General features: G+C 44.4%; 1 protein-coding gene across 2 annotated transcripts in view; it reads right to left on the bottom strand.

Annotated features, from left to right (window-relative positions):
• The window catches only part of LOC110530844 (collagen alpha-1(XI) chain), a 224,955-nt gene that overhangs the window by 21,678 nt on the left and 185,797 nt on the right, over positions 1–17,480 (bottom strand). For both annotated transcript variants that reach the window (XM_090182920.1, XM_036986621.2), the window contains 5 exons: positions 17,109–17,162; positions 13,925–14,032; positions 4,929–4,982; positions 4,475–4,528; positions 3,182–3,289 (listed from right to left, as the gene is read on the bottom strand). In XM_090182920.1, coding sequence (XP_090039046.1) covers positions 3,182–3,289; positions 4,475–4,528; positions 4,929–4,982; positions 13,925–14,032; positions 17,109–17,162 — 378 coding nt within the window. The remainder of the gene's footprint in view (positions 1–3,181; positions 3,290–4,474; positions 4,529–4,928; positions 4,983–13,924; positions 14,033–17,108; positions 17,163–17,480) is intronic.

Raw genomic sequence — 17,480 nt, 5'->3', positions numbered from 1 at the left:
CTGTCTGTTCCCTGTCTGTCCCTGTCTGTAGTGTAGTGTCGTGACCAGTGCACTGTAGTGACTAATGTACTGTCGTGTAGTGTAGTGTACTGTAGTATAGTGTAATGCACTGTATTGTACTGTAGTATACTGTAGTCCAGTGTAGTGTATGTACTGTACTGTAGTGTACTGTAGTATAGTATAGCGTCATGTAGTGTAATGTACTGTAGTATAGTATAGTGTACTGTAGTATAGTGTAATGTACTGTAGTATAGTGTAATGTACTGTCGTGTAGTGTAATGTACTGTAGTATAGTATAGTGTACTGTAGTATAGTGCAATGTACTGTAGTATAGTGTAATGTACTGTCGTGTAGTGTAATGCACTGTATTGTACTGTAGTATATTGTAGTCCAGTGTAGTGTACTGTACTGTAGTGTACTGTAGTATAGTGTACTATACTATAGTGTGGTATAGTGTATTGTACTGCAGTGTACTATAGTGTAGTGTATTATAGTGTAGTGTAGTCTAGTATAGTGTTGTGTAGTGTAGTATAGTATAGTGTAGTGTACTGTAGTATAGTTTACTGTACTGTGGTGTACTGTAGTATAGTGTAGTGTAGTATAGTGTAGTGTACTGTAGTATAGTTTACTGTACTGTGGTGTACTGTAGTATAGTGTAGTGTAGTGTCCTGTACTGTGGTGTACTGTATTATAGTCTACTGTAGTGTACTGTACTGTGGTGTACTGTAGTATAGTGTACTGTAGTATACTGTAGTGTACTGTAGTGTACTGTAATGTGGTGTACTGTAGTATAGTGTAGTGTAGTGTACTGTACTGTGGTGTACTGTAGTATAGTGTAGTGTAGTGTACTGTAATGTGGTGTACTGTAGTATAGTGTACTGTACTGTGGTGTACTGTAGTATAGTGTACTGTAGTGTACTGTACTGTAGTATACTGTAGTGTACTGTAATGTGGTGCACTGTAGTATAGTGTACTGTAGTGTACTGTAATGTGGTGTACTGTAGTATAGTGTACTGTAGTGTACTGTAATGTGGTGTACTGTAGTATACTGTAGTGTACTGTAGTGTACTGTAATGTGGTGTACTGTAGTATAGTGTGGTGTAGTGTACTGTACTGTGGTGTACTGTAGTATAGTGTAGTGTAGTGTACTGTAATGTGGTGTACTGTAGTATAGTGTACTGTACTGTGGTGTACTGTAGTATAGTGTACTGTAGTGTACTGTACTGTAGTATACTGTAGTGTACTGTAATGTGGTGTACTGTAGTATACTGTAGTGTACTGTAGTGTACTGTAATGTGGTGTACTGTAGTATAGTGTGGTGTAGTGTACTGTACTGTGGTGTACTGTAGTATAGTGTAGTGTAGTGTACTGTAATGTGGTGTACTGTAGTATAGTGTACTGTACTGTGGTGTACTGTAGTATAGTGTACTGTAGTGTACTGTACTGTAGTATACTGTAGTGTACTGTAATGTGGTGCACTGTAGTATAGTGTACTGTAGTGTACTGTAATGTGATGTACTGTAGTATAGTGTACTGTAGTGTACTGTAATGTGGTGTACTGTAGTATAGTGTAGTGTACTGTAGTGTACTGTAATGTGGTGTACTGTAGTATAGTGTAGTGTAGTGTACTGTGGTGTACTGTAGTATAGTGTACTGTAGTGTACTGTAGTGTACTGTACTGTAGTATACTGTAGTGTACTGTAATGTGGTGCACTGTAGTATAGTGTACTGTAGTGTACTGTAATGTGATGTACTGTAGTATAGTGTACTGTAGTGTACTGTAATGTGGTGTACTGTAGTATAGTGTAGTGTACTGTAGTGTACTGTAATGTGGTGTACTGTAGTATAGTGTACTGTACTGTGGTGTACTGTAGTATAGTGTACTGTAGTGTACTGTACTGTAGTATACTGTAGTGTACTGTAATGTGGTGTACTGTAGTATACTGTAGTGTACTGTAGTGTACTGTAATGTGGTGTACTGTAGTATAGTGTGGTGTAGTGTACTGTACTGTGGTGTACTGTAGTATAGTGTAGTGTAGTGTACTGTACTGTGGTGTACTGTAGTATAGTGTAGTGTACTGTAGTGTGGTGTAGTGCAGTGTTATGACTAAATCTGACAGGACGACAGCCCGAAAACACCACAGGATAGCCAACGATCAGTGATCAATGCTCTGATATGAATTGAACGTGTTCCCAGTGGAAATTCCGCTGGGTACAGACGTCAGTTCAACATCTAGTTTTGATTTACATTTGGTCGGGTTGTCAATGTGAAAGCAGCAAAACATTTCAACATGATTTAGGCTAAAAGGATGCTGGGAAAAACATTGTAAATTCCCATATGTTTTTGCTAATTTAATCCGTTTTCCACGTCCATAAAACTTCATTGCATTGAATTATTTTGTTGAAAGGACGCGGAAACAGAGTTGTTTCAACCAGTTGTTTTTTGCCCAGTGGGATTTTGCTGTGATCTATGATATTGATCCTAATCTCTCTGTCTTTCTGATAAAGAAAGATTTAATCAATGATCAATTGTAAAATATGATCGATAGAAGAGTTAACATTCCGGCAGCCCACCCAAGAATATCCTATGCAGGCAAAACCCTGGTACAGAGAGGGAGAAGAATTGACCACAGTCACACAAGCTACAGTGAAAGGTTACAAAAGCAGGTGAAAGGTTACGCTGTACATAGCCTGGTCCCAGATCTGTTTATACTCTCTTGACACTGACAATAGGAGTTGGCAAAACAGCACAAACAGGTCTGGGATCAGGTGATAATATTCCACCATCCTCTTCTCTCCTAAAAGGAACCTAACGTCCCACTGTTGATAATGAAGATGTGTTAAGAGAACGCTCCCCCCCACCCCCCCCCCACCCCCCCCCCCCCACCCCCCTTGTCGTTAAGCTACGCTGTGAGTCATCAGCGGGGCACGCAGCAAGAGGATCGATTCCCCACTGTTACTATCACTTATAATAAACCATGCTCAATTATAGCTGCAAATAAGGAATATGAGCGCCCATGGTTTGTAACCCTAATCACACACTGCTATAGATCAATGAAAATACTATAGAATAAGAATTTTTTTATATTTTTTTATTGTTGCCGGTTTTACCTGTTCTTATTGTTATTTCTTGGATTAAAAGATGTAGATCTTCTGCATTTGAATCAAACGGGATACTTACTCCACCACCGGGCTCTCCAGATGGTCCCGGGTTGCCGGCTTCACCGCTCTCTCCCTTTTCTCCATTACCTCCCATAGAACCCACTCCACCAGGAGGGCCTTGGGCACCCTGTGGATAGGATACAAATCAACCAATCAATCAATCAATCAATCAATCAATCAACTAACAAGACAATCAACCAATCAATCAACCAATCAATCAATCAACCAATCAATCAATCAACTAACCATCCAATCAATCAACCAACCAATCAATCAACCAATCAATCATCTAACCATCCATCCAATCAATCAACTAACCAATCAATCAACCAACTAACCAATCAAATGATCAATACAACAACAAACTAACCAATCAATCAATCAACTAACCATCCAATCAATCAACCAACCAACCAACTAACCAATCAACCAATCAATGAACCATCCAATCAATCAATCAACCAATCAATCAACCAACCATCCAATCAATAAATCAATCAATCAAATAACCATCCAATCAATCAACTAACCATCCAATCAATCAATCAACTAACCATCCAATCAATCAATCAACCAATCATCCAACCAACCAATCAACTAACCCTCCAATCAATCAACCAACTAATCAATCAACCAACCATCCATCCAATCAATCAATCAATCAACCATCCAATCAACCAATCAACTAACCATCCAATCAATCAATCAACCAACCATCCAATCAATCAATCAACCAACCATCCAATCAATCAACCAACCATCCAACCAACCAATCAACTAACCATCCAATCAACCAATCAACCAACCAATCAACTAACCATCCAATCAATCATTCAACCAACCATCCAATCAATCAACCAACCAACCAACCATCCAATCAATCAATCAACCAACCATCCATCCAATCAATCAATCAATCAACCATCCAATCAACCAATCAACTAACCATCCAATCAATCAATCAACCAACCATCCAATCAATCAATCAACCAACCATCCAATCAATCAACCAACCATCCAACCAACCAATCAACTAACCATCCAATCAACCAATCAACCAACCAATCAACTAACCATCCAATCAATCATTCAACCAACCATCCAATCAATCAACCAACCAACCATCCAATCAATCAACCAACCATCCAATCAATCAACCAACCAACCATCCAATCAATCAATCAATCAACCAACTAACCAATCAAACAATAAATCAAAATGTCTGTCATCATAATATACAGTAAGGTATGGAGCAAGCAAATATAATATTTGATAATAATATACTCAAACCAGAGATGGTGAAGACACTTACGTCAGCTCCGCTAGAACCCTGGGGACCTCTGGGACCTGGAGGACCAGGCGGACCCTGTCAACATAAACAAAAACACCCCGTCAACATAAACAACAACACCCTGTCAACATAAACAACAAAACCCTGTCAACATAAACAACAAAACCCTGTCAGCATAAACAATAACACCCCGTCAACATAAACAACACCCTGTCAACATAAACAACAACACCCTGTCAACATAAACAACACCCTGTCAACATAAACAACACCCTGTCAACATAAACAACAACACCCTGTCAACATAAACAACACCCTGTCAACATAAACAACAAACAACAAACAGTCAACAATAAGATCCCTGACAACACAATGGAGTTATGAGTGACACCAACACAGGCTGGATCCAACAATGTAGTTTTTGTATCTTCTTGTACATCTGCACTGTGGTGTGATTCCAAAATGGCTGACGTACCATTGGGCCGACGTCCCCGTTCTCTCCCTTCTCTCCTGATGTACCAGGCAGGCCCTGAGAAAGGAGAGGCACTCACTTTAATACTCCTCAACAAAGACATTATTGTTATTATTTTTTACATTGAATATGGTATCATAGTCTGCGATGATCATACTGATTGAAATAGATGAGGCAGTTCTTGCAACAACAACAACAAAACAAAACAAAAAACAGCTCATTTAAACACACAGCCAAATTCTGATTCTTTTTCCACAGATTGGTCTTTTGACCAATCAGATCAGCTCTTTTGCCAACAATTAGGCAAAAGATCAGAATTGGGCTGACCGTGTAAACGCAGTCATTGATATGAAAATATGATATGATATTTCATTACACTACTTCCGATTCACTATCTAACTTTCCTAACAATATAGAATAACTTTGTTTACTCATTATATATATATATATGAGACACAGTGTGTCTGGGACTCCTTATCATCAGCATGTGTTTTCTAATGACTGTTAAGTTAATGTAGGTCATGTGTCCTGACAAAATATATATATATATATGTCAGGACACATGACCTACATTAACTTAAACTTCATTAGAAAACGCAGGCTGATGATAAGGAGTTCCAGACACACTGTGGTGTGTGTGTGTGTGTGTGTGTGTGTGTGTGTGTGTGTGTGTGTGTGTGTGTGTGGTGTGTGTGTGTGTGTGTGTGTGTGTGTGTGTGTGTGTGTGTGTGTGTGTGTGTGTGTGTGTGTGTGTGTGTGTGTGTGTGTGTGTGTGTGTGTGTGTGTGTGTGTGTAGAATGCATTAATACAGCCAAAACCCTTGTAATATAAACACATCATTATTGACTCTGTACCGTAACACCCTGTATATAACCTCCACATTGACTCTGTACCGTAACACCCTGTATATAGCCTCCACATTGACTCTGTACCGTAACACCCTGTATATAGCCTCCACATTGACTCTGTACCGTAACACCCTGTATATAACCTCCACATTGACTCTGTACTGGTACCCCCTGTATATAGCCTCCACATTGACTCTGTACTGGTACCCCCTGTATATAGTCTCCACATTGACTCTGTACCGGTACCCCCTGTATATAGCCTCCACATTGACTCTGTACTGGTACCCCCTGTATATAGCCTCCACATTAACTCTGTACCGGTACCCCCTGTATATAGCCTCCACATTGACTCTGTACTGGTACCCCCTGTATATAGCCTCCACATTGACTCTGTACCGGTACCCCCTGTATATAGCCTCCACATTGACTCTGTACCGGTACCCCCTGTATATAGTCTCCACATTGACTCTGTACCGGTACCCCCTGTATATAGCCTCCACATTGACTCTGTACCGGTACCCCCTGTATATAGTCTCCACATTGACTCTGTACTGGTACCCCCTGTATATAGCCTCCACATTGACTCTGTACTGGTACCCCCTGTATATAGCCTCCACATTGACTCTGTACTGGTACCCCCTGTATATAGTCTCCACATTGACTCTGTACTGGTACCCCCTGTATATAGCCTCCACATTGACTCTGTACTGGTACCCCCTGTATATAGTCTCCACATTGACTCTGTACTGGTACCTCCTGTATATAGCCTCCACATTGACTCTGTACTGGTACCCCCTGTATATAGTCTCCACATTGACTCTGTACTGGTACCCCCTGTATATAGCCTCCACATTGACTCTGTACTGGTACCCCCTGTATATAGCCTCCACATTGACTCTGTACTGGTACCCCCTGTATATAGTCTCCACATTGACTCTGTACTGGTACCCCCTGTATATAGCCTCCACATTGACTCTGTACTGGTACCCCCTGTATATAGTCTCCACATTGACTCTGTACCGGTACCCCCTGTATATAGCCTCCACATTGACTCTGTACTGGTACCCCCTGTATATAGCCTCCACATTGACTCTGTACTGGTACCCCCTGTATATAGACTCCACATTGACTCTGTACTGGTACCCCCTGTATATAGCCTCCACATTGACTCTGTACCGGTACCCCCTGTATATAGCCTCCACATTGACTCTGTACCGGTACCCCCTGTATATAACCTCCACATTGACTCTGTACCGGTACCCCCTGTATATAGCCTCCACATTGACCCTGTACCAGTACCCCCTGTATATAGCCTCCACATTGACCCTGTACCAGTACCCCCTGTATATAGCCTCCACATTGACCCTGTACCAGTACCCCCTGTATATAGCCTCCACATTGACCCTGTACCAGTACCCCCTGTATATAGCCTCCACATTGACTCTGTACCAGTACCCCCTGTATATAGCCTCCACATTGACCCTGTACCAGTACCCCCTGTATATAGCCTCCACATTGACTCTGTACCGGTACCCCCTGTATATAGCCTCCACATTGACTCTGTACCGGTACCCCCTGTATATAGCCTCCACATTGACTCTGTACCGGTACCCCCTGTATATAGCCTCCACATTGACTCTGTACCGGTACCCCCTGTATATAGACTCCACATTGACTCTGTACTGGTACCCCCTGTATATAGCCTCCACATTGACTCTGTACCGGTACCCCCTGTATATAGCCTCCACATTGACTCTGTACCGGTACCCCCTGTATATAGACTCCACATTGACTCTGTACTGGTACCCCCTGTATATAGCCTCCACATTGACCCTGTACCAGTACCCCCTGTATATAGCCTCCACATTGACTCTGTACCGGTACCCCCTGTATATAGCCTCCACATTGACTCTGTACCGGTACCCCCTGTATATAGCCTCCACATTGACTCTGTACCCTAACACCCTGTATATAGCCTCCACATTGACCCTGTACCAGTACCCCCTGTATATAGCCTCCACATTGACTCTGTACCGGTACCCCCTGTATATAGCCTCCACATTGACTCTGTACCGGTACCCCCTGTATATAGCCTCCACATTGACCCTGTACCAGTACCCCCTGTATATAGCCTCCACATTGACTCTGTACCGGTACCCCCTGTATATAGCCTCCACATTGACTCTGTACCGTAACACCCTGTATATAGCCTCCACATTGACTATGTACCGGTACCCCCTGTATATAACCTCCACATTGACTCTGTACCGTAACACCCTGTATATAGCCTCCACATTGACTCTGTACCGGTACCCCCTGTATATAGCCTCCACATTGACTCTGTACCAGTACCCCCTGTATATAGCCTCCACATTGACCCTGTACCAGTACCCCCTGTATATAGCCTCCACATTGACTCTGTACCGGTACCCCCTGTATATAGCCTCCACATTGACTCTGTACCGGTACCCCCTGTATATAGCCTCCACATTGACTCTGTACCCTAAAACCCTGTATATAGCCTCCACATTGACCCTGTACCAGTACCCCCTGTATATAGCCTCCACATTGACTCTGTACCGGTACCCCCTGTATATAGCCTCCACATTGACTCTGTACCGGTACCCCCTGTATATAGCCTCCACATTGACCCTGTACCAGTACCCCCTGTATATAGCCTCCACATTGACTCTGTACCGGTACCCCCTGTATATAGCCTCCACATTGACTCTGTACCGTAACACCCTGTATATAGCCTCCACATTGACTATGTACCGGTACCCCCTGTATATAACCTCCACATTGACTCTGTACCGGTACCCCCTGTATATAACCTCCACATTGACTCTGTACCGTAACACCCTGTATATAACCTCCACATTGACTCTGTACCGGTACCCCCTGTATATAGCCTCCACATTGACTCTGTACCGGTACCCCCTGTATATAACCTCCACATTGACTCTGTACCGGTACCCCCTGTATATAACCTCCACATTGACTCTGTACCGGTACCCCCTGTATATAGTCTCCACATTGACTCTGTACCGGTACCCCCTGTATATAACCTCCACATTGACTCTGTACCGGTACCCCCTGTATATAGCCTCCACATTGACTCTGTACTGGTACCCCCTGTATATAGACTCCACATTGACTCTGTACTGGTACCCCCTGTATATAGCCTCCACATTGACTCTGTACCGGTACCCCCTGTATATAGCCTCCACATTGACTCTGTACCGGTACCCCCTGTATATAGCCTCCACATTGACTCTGTACTGGTACCCCCTGTATATAGCCTCCACATTGACTCTGTACCGGTACCCCCTGTATATAGTCTCCACATTAACTCTGTACCGGTACCCCCTGTATATAGCCTCCACATTGACTCTGTACCAGTACCCCCTGTATATAGCCTCCACATTGACTCTGTACTGGTACCCCCTGTATATAGACTCCACATTGACTCTGTACTGGTACCCCCTGTATATAGCCTCCACATTGACTCTGTACCGGTACCCCCTGTATATAGCCTCCACATTGACTCTGTACCGGTACCCCCTGTATATAGCCTCCACATTGACTCTGTACCGTAACACCCTGTATATAGCCTCCACATTGACTCTGTACTGGTACCCCCTGTATATAGCCTCCACATTGACTCTGTACCGGTACCCCCTGTATATAGACTCCACATTGACTCTGTACTGGTACCCCCTGTATATAGCCTCCACATTGACTCTGTACTGGTACCCCCTGTATATAACCTCCACATTGACTCTGTACCGGTACCCCCTGTATATAGCCTCCACATTGACTCTGTACCGGTACCCCCTGTATATAGCCTCCACATTGACTCTCTACCGGTACCCCCTGTATATAGCCTCCACATTGACTCTGTACCGGTACCCCCTGTATATAACCTCCACATTGACTCTGTACCGTAACACCCTGTATATAGCCTCCACATTGACTCTGTACCGGTACCCCCTGTATATAACCTCCACATTGACTCTGTACCGTAACACCCTGTATATAACCTCCACATTGACTCTGTACCAGTACCCCCTGTATATAGCCTCCACATTGACTCTGTACCGGTACCCCCTGTATATAGCCTCCACATTGACTCTGTACTGGTACCCCCTGTATATAGACTCCACATTGACTCTGTACTGGTACCCCCTGTATATAGCCTCCACATTGACTCTGTACCGGTACCCCCTGTATATAGCCTCCACATTGACTCTGTACTGGTACCCCCTGTATATAGACTCCACATTGACTCTGTACTGGTACCCCCTGTATATAGACTCCACATTGACTCTGTACCGGTACCCCCTGTATATAGCCTCCACATTGACTCTGTACCGTAATACCCTGTATATAGCCTCCACATAGACTCTGTACCGGTACCCCCTGTATATAGCCTCCACATTGACTCTGTACTGGTACCCCCTGTATATAGACTCCACATTGACTCTGTACTGGTACCCCCTGTATATAGCCTCCACATTGACTCTGTACCGGTACCCCCTGTATATAGCCTCCACATTGACTCTGTACCGGTACCCCCTGTATATAACCTCCACATTGACTCTGTACCGTAACACCCTGTATATAGCCTCCACATTGACTCTGTACCGTAACACCCTGTATATAGCCTCCACATTGACTCTGTACCGGTACCCCCTGTATATAACCTCCACATTGACTCTGTACCGTAACACCCTGTATATAACCTCCACATTGACTCTGTACCAGTACCCCCTGTATATAGCCTCCACATTGACTCTGTACCGGTACCCCCTGTATATAGCCTCCACATTGACTCTGTACTGGTACCCCCTGTATATAGCCTCCACATTGACTCTGTACCGTAACACCCTGTATATAGCCTCCACATTGACTCTGTACCGGTACCCCCTGTATATAGCCTCCACATTGACTCTGTACCGGTACCCCCTGTATATAACCTCCACATTGACTCTGTACCGTAACACCCTGTATATAGCCTCCACATTGACTCTGTACCGGTACCCCCTGTATATAGTCTCCACATTGACTCTGTACTGGTACCCCCTGTATATAGCCTCCACATTGACTCTGTACCGGTACCCCCTGTATATAGCCTCCACATTGACTCTGTACCGGTACCCCCTGTATATAGCCTCCACATTGACTCTGTACCAGTACCCCCTGTATATAGCCTCCACATTGACTCTGTACCGGTACCCCCTGTATATAGCCTCCACATTGACTCTGTACCGGTACCCCCTGTATATAGTCTCCACATTGACTCTGTACTGGTACCCCCTGTATATAGCCTCCACATTGACTCTGTACCGGTACCCCCTGTATATAGCCTCCACATTGACTCTGTACCGGTACCCCCTGTATATAGCCTCCACATTGACTCTGTACCGGTACTCCCTGTATATAGCCTCCACATTGACTCTGTACCGGTACCCCCTGTATATAGCCTCCACATTGACTCTGTACTGGTACCCCCTGTATATAGCCTCCACATTGACTCTGTACCGGTACCCCCTGTATATAGCCTCCACATTGACTCTGTACCGGTACCCCCTGTATATAGCCTCCACATTGACTCTGTACCGGTACCCCCTGTATATAGCCTCCACATTGACTCTGTACCGGTACCCCCTGTATATAGCCTCCACATTGACTCTGTACTGGTACCCCCTGTATATAGCCTCCACATTGACTCTGTACCGGTACCCCCTGTATATAGCCTCCACATTGACTCTGTACTGGTACCCCCTGTATATAGACTCCACATTGACTCTGTACTGGTACCCCCTGTATATAGCCTCCACATTGACTCTGTACCGGTACCCCTGTATATAGCCTCCACATTGACTCTGTACCGGTACCCCCTGTATATAGACTCCACATTGACTCTGTACTGGTACCCCCTGTATATAGACTCCACATTGACTCTGTACTGGTACCCCCTGTATATAGACTCCACATTGACTCTGTACCATAACACCCTGTATATAGTCTCCACATTGACTCTGTACCGGTACCCCCTGTATATAGACTCCACATTGACTCTGTACCGGTACCCCCTGTATATAGACTCCACATTGACTCTGTACTGGTACCCCCTGTATATAGACTCCACATTGACTCTGTACCGGTACCCCCTGTATATAGACTCCACATTGACTCTGTACCGTAACACCCTGTATATAGACTCCACATTGCCTTGGCAGGAACTACTGGGGATCCATAATAAACCCCAGGAAGAGTAGCTGCTGCCTTGGCAGGAACTACTGGGGATCCACAATAAACCCCAGGAAGAGTAGCTGCTGCCTTGGCAGGAACTAATGGGAATCCATAATAATAAACCCCAGGAACAGTAGCTGCTGTCTTGACAGGAACTAATGGGGATCCATAATAAACCCCAGGAAGAGTAGCTGCTGCCTTGGCAGGAACTAATGGGGATCCATAATAAACCCCAGGAAGAGTAGCTGCTGCCTTGGCAGGAACTAATGGGGATCCATAATTCACCCCAGGAAGAGTAGCTGCTGCCTTGGCAGGAACTAATGGTGATCCATAATAAACCCCAGGAAGAGTAGCTGCTGCCTTGGCAGGAACTAATGGGGATCCATAATAAACCCCAGGAAGAGTAGCTGCTGCCTTGGCAGGAACTAATGGGGATCCATAATAAACCCCAGGAAGAGTAGCTGCTGCCTTGGCAGGAACTAATGGGGATCCATAATAAACCCCAGGAAGAGTAGCTGCTGCCTTGGCAGGAACTAATGGGGATCCATAATAAACCCCAGGAAGAGTAGCTGCTGTCTTGGCAGGAACTAATGGGGATCCATAATAAACCCCAGGAAGAGTAGCTGCTGCCTTGGCAGGAACCAATGGGGATCCATAATAAACCCCAGGAAGAGTAGCTGCTGCCTTGGCAGGAACTAATGGTGATCCATTATAAACCCCAGGAAGAGTAGCTGCTGCCTTGGCAGGAACTAATGGGGATCCATAATTAACCCCAGGAAGAGTAGCTGCTGCCTTGGCAGGAACTAATGGGGATCCATAATAAACCCCAGGAAGAGTAGGTGATGCCTTGGCAGGAACTAATGGGGATCCATAATAAACCCCAGGAAGAGTAGCTGCTGCCTTGGCAGGAACTAATGGGGATCCATAATTAACCCCAGGAAGAGTAGCTGCTGCCTTGGCAGGAACTAATGGTGATCCATAATAAACCCCAGGAAGAGTAGCTGCTGCCTTGGCAGGAACTAATGGGGATCCATAATAAACCCCAGGAAGAGTAGCTGCTGTCTTGGCAGGAACTAATGGGGATCCATAATAAACCCCAGGAAGAGTAGTTGCTGCCTTGGCAGGAACTAATGGGGATCCATAATAAACCCCAGGAAGAGTAGCTGCTGCCTTGGCAGGAACTAATGGGGATCCATAATAAACCCCAGGAAGAGTAGCTGCTGTCTTGGCAGGAACTAATGGGGATCCATAATAAACCCCAGGAAGAGTAGCTGCTGCCTTGGCAGGAACCAATGGGGATCCATAATAAACCCCAGGAAGAGTAGCTGCTGCCTTGGCAGGAACTAATGGTGATCCATTATAAACCCCAGGAAGAGTAGCTGCTGCCTTGGCAGGAACTAATGGGGATCCATAATTAACCCCAGGAAGAGTAGCTGCTGCCTTGGCAGGAACTAATGGGGATCCATAATAAACCCCAGGAAGAGTAGGTGATGCCTTGGCAGGAACTAATGGGGATCCATAATAAACCCCAGGAAGAGTAGCTGCTGCCTTGGCAGGAACTAATGGGGATCCATAATAAACCCCAGGAAGAGTAGCTGCTGTCTTGGCAGGAACTAATGGGGATCCATAATAAACCCCAGGAAGAGTAGCTGCTGCCTTGGCAGGAACTAATGGGGATCCATAATAAACCCCAGGAAGAGTAGCTGCTGTCTTGGCAGATGCAAATACAAACTGAAGCCAACAACACCGACGCCCGACACTGTGTGTGTGATTGTGTGTGCAATTGTGTGTACGATTGTGTGTGTGTGTGCGTGCATGTGCTTGTGTGCGTGTGCGCGCGCATGTGTGTGTGCGTGTGTGTGTGGGTGTGTGTGTGTGTGTGTGTAGTCGTACCTGCAGTCCAATGGGCCCAGGTAGCCCAGGGAATCCTCTGGATCCTTCGTCTCCCTTCTGGCCAAACATACCCTGCTGACCCCTGGGTCCTGACTCACCATCAGTACCCTGGAGGTCAAAGGTCAAAGATTAGAGGTCACAGTGACACCAAAGAGGTGATTGAGAGAGAGGGGGTAAAGAGAGAGAGAGAGAGAGACAGAGAGTGAGAGACAGAGAGAGAGAGAGAGAGAGAGCGAGAGAGAAAGTGAGGACCTGAAATGTGCTGACTGAATCTATGGGAGCACCACAGCACTACGGGGTTGAGTGAGAGGGGGCTCTGGAGGGGCGGAGGTAGAGAGGCTGAGAGACTGCATATGAGGTGCTGACCAACAGTCTTCAGTTGAACGCCTGACTCATGTCAGATCAGCAGTAGAAATGACCAGGGGGAAATGTTCTAGGGGGGCTGGAACATGCAGATATTGAATATCTTGGACAGAGTGAATTATGCGATGGGTCTGATCTGAGCTGAGAAGATCTGAGTTGAGTGTAGGTTTACCAACACTATGTAGTGACCTACTTTTAACCAGAAGCCTATGCACTATAAAGGGAAGGGAATAAGGTATCATTTGGGACACAGAGAGTCCTGCTTGGCCAGAAATAACAGCACAACAAAATGGACGACTGTGGAGTCTGGCTTGTGAGACTAGTGTAAAGGCTACTGCAGGATCACGTAGGGATTTGAGACAAGGTTTTTTTATTTTTTTTATTTTTTTATTAAGAACAAGCTGGCCAAAGGGGTTTGGTAAGACTCCCTGAGTCTAACTGTAACTCTTCTTCTCTGTAGTCTCCAGACTGCCGTAGTCTCTGTAGTCTCCAGACCGCTGTAGTCTATGTAGTCTCCAGACTGCCGTAGTCTCTGTAGTCTCCAGACTGATGTAGTCTCTGTAGTCTCCAGACTGCTGTAGTCTCTGTAGTCTCCAGACTGTCGTAGTCTCTGTAGTCTCCAGACTGATGTAGTCTCTGTAGTCTCCAGACTGCTGTAGTCTCCAGGCGGCTGTAGTCTCGGTAGTCTCCAGACTGCTGTAGTCTCTGTAGTCTCCAGACTGCTGTAGTCTCTGTAGTCTCCCGAATACCGTAGTCTCTGTAGTCTCCATACTGCTGTAGTCTCTGTAGTCTCCAGACTGCTGTAGTCTCTGTAGTCTCCAGACTACCATAGTCTCTGTAGTCTCCATACTGCTGTAGTCTCTGTAGTCTCCAGACTACCATAGTCTCTGTAGTCTCCAGACTACCATAGTCTCGGTAGTCTCCATACTACCATAGTCTCTGTAGTCTCCAGACTGCTGTAGTCTCTGTAGTCTCCAGACTGCTCACTTCCAGATCTTGTCTACAGGTCTCTTGCGTGTTTTATGATAACATTGTTGACCTTTCACTCCAGTCAAATTGTAGGCTTGTTCTAGGCTTGTTGTAGGCATGTTGTAGTCTTGATGTAGGCTTGTTGTAGGCGTGTTGTAGGCTTGATGCAGGCTTGTTGTAGGCTTGTTGTAGGCTTGTTGTAAGCTTGTTGTAGTCTGGCTGTAGGCTTATTGTAGGATTGTTGTGGTCTTGCTCTAGTGATGCTGTAGGCTTGTTGTAGTCTGGCTGTAGGCTTGTTGTAGGATTGTTGTGGTCTTGCTCTAGTAATGCTGTAGGCTTGTAGTAGGCTTGTTGTAGTCTGGCTGTAGGCTTGTGGTAGGCTTGTTGTTGTCTTGCTGTAGGCTTGTTGTAGTCTGCGGTAGGCTTGTTGTAGGCTTGTTGTTGTCTTGCTGTAGGCTTATTGTAGGTTTGTTGTAGTCTGGCAGTAGGCTTCTTGTAGGTTTGTTGTAGTCTTGTGGTAGGCTTGTTGTAGGTTTGTTGTCGTCTTGCGGTAGGCTTCTTGTAGGTTTGTTATAGTCTTGTGTTAGGCTTGTTGTCTGTTTGTTGTAGTCTTGCGGTAGGCTTCTTGTAGGTTTGTTATAGTCTTGCCGTAGGCTTCTTGTAGGTTTATTATGGTCTTGCTGTAGGCTTGTTGGAGGCTTTCTGTAGTCTTGTTGTAGTCTTGTTGTAGGCTTGTTGTAGGCTTGTTGTAGGCTTGTTGTAGTCTTGTTGTAGTCTTGTTGTAGTCTTGTTGTAGTCTTGTTGGAGGCTTGTTGTAGTCTTGTTGTAGTCTTGTTGTAGTCTTGTTGGAGGCTTGTTGTAGTCTTGTTGTAGGCTTGTTGTAGTCTTGTTGGAGGCTTATTGTAGGCATGTTATAAGCTTTTTATAGGCTTGTTATAGGCGTGTTCTACTCTCATACTGGACAAAGGTATTTTAGGTCTCGGGTATTTGGGTACTAAAAAAGAGAAACCCCCACTCCAACAGAAGTCACAGCTGCAGCCGCTTAGCTGTAGTAACATCTGTCATATATATTCTGCCTTTTTGTAACATCTGTGATGAATATTCATGCTTTATTAATATATGTGATGAATATTAATCCTTTATTAATATCTGTGATGAATATGCATCCTTTATTAATATATACAATGAATATTCATCCTTTAGTAATATCGGTAATATATATCTGCCTTTAGTAATATCTGTGATGAATATTCATCCTTTAGTAATATCTGTGATGAATATTCATCCTTTAGGAATATATACAATGAATATTCATCCTTTAGTAATATCGGTAATATATATTCTGCCTTTAGTAATATCTGTGATGAATATGCATCCTTTAGTAATATATGTGATGAATATGAATATTAATTCTTTATTAATATCTGTGATGAATATTCATCCTTTATTCATATCTGTGATGAATATTTGTCCTTTAGTAATATAGGCAATGAATATTCATCCTTTACTGATATATACAATGAATATTCATCCTTTAGTAACATCGGTAATATATATCTGCCTTTAGTAATATCTGTGATGAATATTCATCCTTTAGTAATATCGGTAATATATATCTGCCTTTAGTAATATCTGTGATGAATATTCATCCTTTAGTAATATCTGTGATGAATATTCATCCTTTAGTAATATCTGTGATGAATTGAAGCTGGTCTGCCACCCGACTCTGTCTATGTTAGAATAACACGAGAGGTGGCTGAGTTGAGGGGTAACAGTTCATGGTTGATGAGTTGGGTCTGAGGTGAGAGTTTGAAGTTGAAAGGTGAAAGGTTAAAGGTGACTGAATACTCACAGCAGGACCAGGAGCTCCGATGACACCTTGAAGACCTCCTGGACCAGGAGGTCCCTACAAACAACCACGGGACAGAGACAGTTAGAGGGGACAACAGAGTTAACAGGGACAAAGACAACAGAGTTAACAGGGACAAAGACAACAGAGTTAACAGGGACAGAGACAACAGAGTTAACAGGGACAGCGACAACAGAGTTAACAGGGACAGAGACAACAGAGTTAACAGGGACAAAGACAACAAGGAGAATTTAATGTGACTTCTTAGGAGTATACTGGAGCAGTGTTTCATATCCTCTGGTCCGTGGACCAGTACAGGTTTCTCAAGAGGTTTCTCTAGAAACCTTTCCTACAGGAGGAAAAGAAAATTATGAG

Source organism: Oncorhynchus mykiss, chromosome 8 (genome assembly GCF_057628025.1).
Source record: "Oncorhynchus mykiss isolate SJ-2025 chromosome 8, ASM5762802v1, whole genome shotgun sequence".
Classification (NCBI taxonomy): domain Eukaryota; kingdom Metazoa; phylum Chordata; class Actinopteri; order Salmoniformes; family Salmonidae; genus Oncorhynchus; species Oncorhynchus mykiss.
Note: the sequence above shows the minus strand (reverse complement) of the source record. Positions and strands in the feature narration are given on the sequence as shown.